General features: G+C 32.1%; 2 protein-coding genes across 3 annotated transcripts; one reads left to right on the forward strand and one right to left on the reverse strand.

Moving 5' to 3' along the window:
• The first annotated feature begins 704 nt into the window (after positions 1-704).
• On the forward strand, positions 705-3,148 carry LOC11426938 (formyltetrahydrofolate deformylase 1, mitochondrial). Its single transcript, XM_003611282.4, has 8 exons — positions 705-975; positions 1,062-1,174; positions 1,254-1,404; positions 1,945-2,018; positions 2,126-2,285; positions 2,382-2,480; positions 2,642-2,728; positions 2,827-3,148. The coding sequence occupies exons 1-8, from the start codon at positions 757-759 to the stop codon at positions 2,971-2,973; spliced, it is 1,050 nt and encodes a 349-aa protein (XP_003611330.1). The 5' UTR covers positions 705-756; the 3' UTR covers positions 2,974-3,148.
• Positions 3,149-4,621: 1,473 nt separating this feature from the next.
• On the reverse strand, positions 4,622-8,089 carry LOC11427528 (VAN3-binding protein). 2 transcript variants are annotated; one of them, XM_024785089.2, is made up of 7 exons: positions 7,946-8,089; positions 7,240-7,556; positions 5,903-6,281; positions 5,488-5,667; positions 5,336-5,385; positions 5,198-5,255; positions 4,622-5,041 (listed from the first exon to the last, which is right to left on the reverse strand). In XM_024785089.2, exons 2-7 carry the CDS (start codon positions 7,534-7,536, stop codon positions 4,833-4,835), a joined length of 1,173 nt encoding a protein of 390 aa, XP_024640857.1. In that variant the 5' UTR covers positions 7,537-7,556; positions 7,946-8,089; the 3' UTR covers positions 4,622-4,832. The 2 variants fall into 2 exon arrangements, with proteins under 2 accessions (XP_024640857.1, XP_003611333.2); XM_003611285.4 differs by having other exon boundaries at positions 7,644-8,067.
• Positions 8,090-8,471: the final 382 nt, after the last annotated feature.

An 8,471-nucleotide genomic window follows, 5' to 3' on the forward strand; every position in this document is an offset into this window, starting at 1 on the left:
TTTGATCAAAATGATAGGTATAGATAATAAATATTTTGCACTTCATATTGTAACAAACTATACTTATATTTTTCAATGATACAAATAATATAATAATTATATTTTTCAATGATACAAATAATATAATAAATATAAGTTCTTATATTTTTTAATGACACCTACAAAATAACATTGTTATAGTCAAATTTGTTTAAGAGTATAGTTGAAAGTGAAAAAGTCGGCCCAAAATCATTTACTATTTTATATAGGGTTAAACATATTTTTGATAAATACATCAACTTTTTATTTTAATTCCTCTAAAAATTTTCTTCTGCTTTTAGTCCTAAAAAAAAATTCCTCATATTTGCTGCAGTTTTCAAATCTTCTTTAAAGGAACAAATTGCTTTTAAAGAATATTTCATTGTTTTTTTTTTATATATATAATAAACCTCTCATTTTTATAAGTATATAGGTATATACACTAAGTACTAGATAATTTTATCCAAAAAGATGGAGCTATGGTCCATCCCAATCATTGAATTATCACCTTTAGGTTAGTTATAAAAAAATCAGTACATATCTTGTTGTGTGTGTATACACGTGTGTATTTGTTTTTCTATTGCTTTAGATAGACTTTACTATATACATTTAGCATAGCCAAGTCACTTTCAAATGTTTTAGACCACGTATATTATATATATATATATATATATATATATATAAGTTCAGGAAAATAATTAACGGGACTTTAGTATATCCAAATAATTGAACAATTACATGTGGTATGTGAACACAATTGCACTACCCAACCACATCCAATTAAACAGATTAATTTTGAGACAAACAAATAAAATGAACAACATCCGAAGATTGTGTTCTGGTTTCAGTTCCAAAGTTGTCAGATTTTCCTATAGAAATTACAGTCACAATTCTTTTAATGATAATTCTGCTTCCAGTTCCTTCCTAACCCATGGTATCCATGTCTTTCAATGTCCTGTAAGTGCCATTCATATTCTCACATCTATTGAATTATTATCATCATTCAATATCACATGTGAATTGGTTTTTGTTTTTTGTGATAGGATTCAATTGGAATTGTAGCAAAACTATCAGATTGCATTGCCTCTAATGGTGGTAACATTATTGCTGCGGATGTTTTTGTACCTCAAAATAAAGGACTCTTCTACTCAAGAACGTATGTACTAATAATTACTCATGCATTATTTGTCTTTTATCTTAAAATAAATCATTTAATGTTCTCATTATTATTACAGCGATTTTGTTTTTGATCATGTTAAATGGCCTCGATTACGAATGGAAGAGGATTTCTTAAAAATCTCTAAAACATATAATGCTGTGAGATCTATTCTAAAAGTGCCAGCTCTTGATCCTAAATATAAGATTGCTGTTCTTGCATCAAACCAGGTACACATTATTAAATGTTCTTCTCCTGTTATCTTCATGTATGTAAATATTAAATATATAGTTAAAATTTTGTTAACATGTTTCTATAAATAGAGTTAGTTATCCATTTTATCTTCATTTTATTTGAGCTCATAAGTATAAATAGAGTCACTTGTATTCATCATTGATCAATTGATAAATTTATCAATAAATAAGATATTTAAGTAATAATACGAGTATAGATCCTTTCAATTTTTCAATAATAAAGAAATGGAGAGCTTCATTACTAGAATTTGTATAAAGGCACGAATTGAGTTATTGACAGATTTCTCAAACTGACGATATAAGTAAACTTTTATGCACTCGAAAGCATAGTAACATACCTTTCAATTTCTTTCGAAAAATAAAAGGTTCTCTACTCATAAACGTGCTTATTCACAAGGTACAAAGAAGTTCGAGCTGACCAAAAATGAATAATGTTAATGACTGAGAAATTCAAGTCAAAGTGTAGAGAATTGTGTGTCAAAACATAAACGTAATGCCCTCACTATATTGTTGCAGGACCATTGTCTAATTGATTCGTTGCACGGATGGCAGGATGGAAGACTTCCAGTGGATATCACTTGTGTAATTAGGTGAAATTTCATAAACTACTAAGCCAAACCGATTTATGTTTTTCTATATACTGGTAATATATTTTTTCAATCTTACTCATTGTATTCAATGATGTTACATTTAACAGTAACCATGATAGAGGTCCAGAAAGCGAAGTAATTCGTTTTCTTCAAAGGCACAATATTCCTTATCATTATTTAAAAACAACAAAAGAGAATAAAAGAGAAGACGATATCTTAAAGCTGGTTCAAGACACTGATTTTTTAGTACTTGCAAGGTATACGAAGGTAAAAAAAACTTGTTAGAATTCATACTCTCTGAATGTTTACTACTATTTCAGTATTTTCTTAAGAGTGATTGTGGCAACTGATTTATTTGTGTAGATAATATCGAGCACCTTTTTAAGGAGTTATGGAAAGGATATAATTAACATTCACCATTGCCTGTTGCCATCATTTAGAGGCGCCAATCCATTTAAGCAGGTAATCTTCTTGGGGGTGAGAGGCTTCGCCATAAGGTGTTTTTAGCTTATTTTCATAATCTCGCTAGAATAGCTTATAAAAACAGCTTATAACATATGGAATAACTAAGTTGTTTATCCAAACATGGTGCAAATGTGTTTAATATGATAGTATCTTGGCAGGCCTTCGATGCAGGTGTGAAAATAATTGGTGCAACAAGTCATTTTGTGACCGAAGGACGTGATGCTGGGCCTATTATTGAACAAATGGTGAACAAAACGTTTAACACATTTTTTATCTTTTAAACTCATTTGAGTCAAATTGATTGCTTCATTCACAAATTGTGCTACAACCTTTTCAACTGCAGGTTGAAAGAGTTTCTCATAAAGATGACTTGCAGAGGTTTGTGCAGAAATCGGAGAACATTGAGAAACAATGTCTGTCAATGGCTATCAGATCTTACTGCGAGCTTCGAGTATTACCATATAAAGAAAAGAATACTGTTGTATTTTGAGGACAAACATCAACTATATATAATGTAATATTTTACCAAAATGTGTAATTGAACACGTTTATACGCAACTCACATTATACGCAACTTTTGTTACAAGACTTTCTGAGATATATCTTGACACTTATAACCTGTCAAAATTTTCACCTGAGAACAGATGCAAAGAACATTTAAATTAGACGGTGCATATTTATAATCAGATTGGAACTATAATAGATGATTAATATGCTGCTGAGTTTTTTTATAAAGGTGTAGATGTGGCATCTATCTCTTCCTGCATAATTAATAATGTGATGTTTTGGTCAGGTTTATGTGGTTTCGGAGTAGCTAAGTTATTGTATAATAATTGGATTGACCAAAGATATATTTGTCACTATTGGTGGTTTTAATTTATCCAAACTGTGTACTCTTTGAGGGATCCAGTAGATTCAATACCAGTGGAGAGGGAAAAAGGAAAACCGGTAAAACAGTAAAAACAGAAAACGAAAAAACCCTAAGCTGCACAAAAACATACCTAACACTAGACAACTCTAAAACTAACAAGAAACACATGGCATAAACTTGCAATTGCTATAAACCTCTATTTGGCTCTACTCTTAAGAATATCTTCTTCTTTTTTTTTTAACCATGTCATTGGTGTAAAGTATCTACCAACTTCGTCAATGATATATCTCCGTACAAAAACCTGGTTCGCCGCCTTTACTGGAGTTCCCCCTCCCAACCACAAAGCTCTCTTTTGCATATTGTTTGCCCAAGTTGTAAGCCTAATATGCTCTTAATGACCATTTAGCAAAATTTTAGTGGGAAGAAAAATAAACATGAATAAAGCATGTTAACAATTTTTGACTAAGAAGTAAGTATATAATCCCTTAGGTGTGGTTTGGATAGCTACTAACGTGTGTTTGACCTAACACCAAACTACTATTGACACAATTGGAATATACATATCTCATTATATTGCAATTTTATATATACAAATATTTTTCTAAATTATTCCCAAAAACATGAAAGAAGCTTCATCCAAGTTGGCTTTATGGATAATCTTCATTATTCTTGCATCTAATACATGCTTTTGGCTTGCAGGGGTACAACTCAAAAGGATGGTAGCAGCACAGGCACAACAAACTTATAATATTAAATGTCAAACAGATGCAGACTGTGAAAGCCGATGTGATGCAGGAGTTTGCGAAAAGAAATGTCTCGAGTTGCCGAGTATATGCCTCAATGGCCAATGTGCTTGTCCCTTTGGCCCTGAACACTCTGTTACCAAAACCTTGCCAAATTCAACATGTGCCTTTGATGATGATTGCTTAAAGTTCTGTCCTTCTGCTTGCAGCATTAGAAGCTGTCTTGAGGCTCAGTGTCATTGTGGATGTCATGGATAGGAAGCACATTTGATGTCTATGTACTATTATATTGTATGTTCATATTCCATTTACTAAACTACAACAATCCTAGATTTTTAATAAATATACTATAAATAAAAAGGTTGATGTTAAATGCCTTAGTACTTTTGAGCTGCACATTTGGTACTTATAGGTATTACTAAGGTTTTAAATCATGACTGTTGATGTTGTTGTCGTGTCGTGATTTTTGATATTTCAGAAAATCGTGTTTAAATGACATCGACATTGCCTCAAATCCATGATACTGTGGTAACACTATTAAGCATTAACAAACATGGCCATAAGCAGCTCCAGTATTGAACATTATTTCATTTTTGTGATTACATTTTGTATGGTAGAGGTATAATATAACGTTCTTATGAGTTTCATTGTTTGACAAAATTTTATATGTCCTACTCTATTGAGACATATACAAAATCCAAACAAATCAATAACTGCTACTAATATTTAAAAAATTCATAGATTTTCGGTTGTTTCAGCAGAGTTGACTCGACCAAGTAGAAATTCTATTCCATCAACCCATTTTTGCTTGTGGAGTTTGCTCTCACACTTAAATTCTAGAAGACCTTGTGCAGTTTTGAGGCCAAAATAGAGATCTTCAGAAGCTTCCCTTTCTTTTCTGTATGGCCATGCAGAATCTTCATTACACACTCCATAAACCACACCTACAATAACCAATGTAGACTCAAAAGAAAGAAGAACCGTACAGAAATATCTGAAGAAAATGATTTTTACAATGACATATTGGCAATAGATAGTTGCAGCAAGTTGCGCATATGATTGTTGTTTGTTACAGTCAGGATATGTATAAAAATGCTTACATTTATGCTTTTTGGAGAAAGCTCCTCCAATGTGCTTGCTTTTGATCTTAATTTTGACCTGAAAATTAAGATAAATACAATTTCTTATCTCCAAAATTCACCTCTTAAATTTTTGTTTTTAGGCATGAGTTAGAGTACCTGATATTTCATGTTGATGTAAACAGCCACGTGTTTCCATCGTAATGCCCCTGAAATTAAATACATCAACCATAAACAAAAAATAACGATAACAAAATAAAATCAAACACAGTGTTGAGAAAGAGCTATGCATGATCTTTAACAATTTATACCTTTTTCTGTAACCTGCAACAAATCTCCCTCACATGGAGAATGGTTCTCATCAAACATCTGACACTCAGAAGCAGGAGAACAATGTGTTTCTGCTATTCCTCTATCATAGGGACTTATTGATGCATTTTTCTTTGCTTCTTTTGGAAATCTTGCTCTCAAAGCTGCTTCTCCTCTCAAAGCTTACAGGAAACAAAAAATTAGACCAAACCATCAATATTATTCCATATCAAATCTTACAACTTACAAGCATAGAAAACAATGTTTTAAAAACGGACCAGACATTGAACCATGAAAAAATTGCAATTGAACCACTCAAATAGCTAAACCATAGATAATGTCAGTTCACAGTTCAACCGTTGAACTGTCTGGTTCAGTTCGATTTTTAAAAGATTGATAGAAAGATAAAGCAAGTACCTGTTGCAGCTGCAGCAGTAAGAGTCATTAGATCACCTGGCGTTTGAATATCGACCGCAGACTTAACAGTAGAAGCGACACGGTCATGATCAGCACCTGCTAACTCCGCCATTTCAACACAATAAGATGCTAAGAGCTGTGTGGCTGAAGCCATAGCAACATCCAATTTAGAGTGATTGTCACTACTAGCAACCACAGAAGCCAACGCGGAGGCTAGTCCGGCAATTGATAGTGCGGAATGCACGTGCGCATTCTCTACACGTGCTCGATCTTTCTTCTTAACAGAAGTGTTTGCATTCCCATGCTGCTTCTGATGTAAGTGTAACCATTTTCCAATAGTACCCATTCGACAATTAGTAAATGGTATGAGCTTTCCTGGCTGCAAAAGATGAACACAGAACTTGAAGCTTACAAGAACATAAAAAATACACCAACCAAACATGTTGTTACTCTTTATTTGTCCATATTTGGGTTTCTACTTTATTAGTCTTTTGCTTATTTTTTAGGTAACAAACAAACAAATAACTAATGCTATTTGCCCTGTTTGGATAAATAACTTAATTAAGCGTTATAGCATAAATGCTTATCATATAAGTGCTTATGTATAAAATATTTATACAACAATTTAAAATGAAATCAAATTATTTTCATATTAGCTATAAGCTGTTTTTATAAGCTATCCTGGAGAGATTATTATAATAAGTTGAAGACAGCTACTGACCATGTCATAAGCTGTTTCCGCAAGCTATCCCAAACAGTTTCACAAGGGTTTACGTTCGTAGTTAAGTTCATACAATTCGTTCAAGTATCCTGATCCAAAATGCATTAAGCATTTCTGAGATTATTCAGAAGAGCTTATGACTCGTCCACAGGCTGTTTTCAACTTATTTCTATAAGCTGTCCAGAATAGCTTATGAAAGTAGTCTGATTTCATTTTATCTTTTGTTATATAAATAGCTTATTCATAAGCACTTATATCAGATGTACTTACGCTATCAATGCTTGATTAAGTTGTTTATCCAAACATAGCCACAATTTGTTTGTATAAATAGTTTAATTAAAAGCTTATCATATAAAAGTTTTTTATAAGCTATTTCCATAATAAAAGATAAAATAAAGACAAATTTTTCATATAACCTATAAGTTGTCCTTGAGAGCTTACGGACGTGTAATAATTGTTTTCCGTAAGCTCTCCCAGACGGCCTCACAAATACTTGTGTGGGTAGATAAACTCAAATAAGTCGATCCAAATAGGCCTGAAATGTATTGGTACTCAACATTTGATTCAATGAATAGTTAACTTGATACAGAATGGAATGGTTTAAGCTATAGCTTACCGTTAATTGAGGCGCAGGAATCGCTTCCGGCAATGTCTCATGAGTCTTATCAAGAAAAGATTGTTTATGTTTCTCAGTAAGGGCCTTTGAAATCTCAGAAGCAGAAAGACTCCAGGATCTAGACAAGAACTCCATAGGCTCAAGAGGTGTTGGTGGCTCAGGAATTTCTGGCAAAGACAACATTAATTTGTTTAGTTCATCATTTTCTTTCATATCCTCTAACTCTAACCCTTGCCATTGCCATGATCCTTTTCTCCAATGTTGAAACATATCACTTTCATTTCTTTGCTCCATCATTTACTAACCACTCACAAATTCTGTACATCAAAAAATATGAGTTCATAAAAACAAAATAAAATAAAATAAAATAATTCCATCTGACTTATAAATATATATAGAGAAACCTTGTAATTTTGATGAAGAGAAGGTTAAGAGTTGAGAGTGAGATATAGGAGACAGAAGTGTCGTGTTAAGAAGAACAAAGCAGAAAATATGGTGGAAGAAGATTATAGAAAAGAAAGAAAGGACAGGTATAAGGTTGAATGAATAGAAAGAAAGAAAAAAACAAAGTACTATGGTTGTGAAATTAAGAAAAACATAATCCTGAATAAGTGGGTATGGGTTCTTGTCGATCAAGAAATGAAAACCAAAGTACGAGTGAACCTTTTTAGTTACAACGTTGGTTTAGTTCAGCGCGTTTTCGTACCTTTTTCGATTGTTCTATTTTGGAGATTGGAAAATAAACATAGTACATGTGTCTGTGTGTTTGTGCAAGAGTTTAAGTGTAAGCCAATGCAATCAATGTGCGTGGACCAATAGTTTGGTCTGGACGGTGGAATGTACGTACTACTTCTCACAATTCCCTAAAACACTATCTTTGATTCTTACTTATGAGAATCCAAAAACATTTGATGAGATGAAAAAAAAAATTTCAGCTTGCTCAAGTGTTTTAGATTTGAATTCAACCTTGAAAATACGACAATGTTAAATATTTAAAAAAGAGTTTGATCATTGCCGTTGTATTTAGTTTGGTTCACACAAATATTTTAACTCAGGATAAAAATCAATAATATTTGTATGATATATATTCATTGATAGGTTTATTAACAAAAAGAAAAAAAATTTGCTTTAAGGAAAGGTTCAAATATCAGTCAAATGAGACTTTATAATAAAAAAATAAAAAAAAGTTTTGCTTTAACGAAAAGTTCAAATCTCAGTCAAAAGAATATGAA

The sequence above is a fragment of the Medicago truncatula genome, chromosome 5 (assembly GCF_003473485.1).
Source record: "Medicago truncatula cultivar Jemalong A17 chromosome 5, MtrunA17r5.0-ANR, whole genome shotgun sequence".
Classification (NCBI taxonomy): Eukaryota; Viridiplantae; Streptophyta; class Magnoliopsida; order Fabales; family Fabaceae; genus Medicago; species Medicago truncatula.

Bases quoted from the DNA above. Each gene is read 5' to 3' on its own strand.
- LOC11426938 (XM_003611282.4), top strand. From the start codon at position 757: ATGTGGTATGTGAACACAATTGCACTACCCAACCACATCCAATTAAAC. The intron at 2,481-2,641 runs GTAATCTTCTTG...GTATCTTGGCAG, and splicing joins GCGCCAATCCATTTAAGCAG to GCCTTCGATGCAGGTGTGAA. The intron at 2,729-2,826 runs GTGAACAAAACG...TTTCAACTGCAG, and splicing joins GGCCTATTATTGAACAAATG to GTTGAAAGAGTTTCTCATAA.
- LOC11427528 (XM_024785089.2), bottom strand. From the start codon at position 7,536: ATGATGGAGCAAAGAAATGAAAGTGATATGTTTCAACATTGGAGAAAA. The intron at 5,668-5,902 runs GTACTTGCTTTA...GTTTCCTGTAAG, and splicing joins TACTGCTGCAGCTGCAACAG to CTTTGAGAGGAGAAGCAGCT. The intron at 5,256-5,335 runs GTACTCTAACTC...CTTAATTTTCAG, and splicing joins ACATCAACATGAAATATCAG to GTCAAAATTAAGATCAAAAG.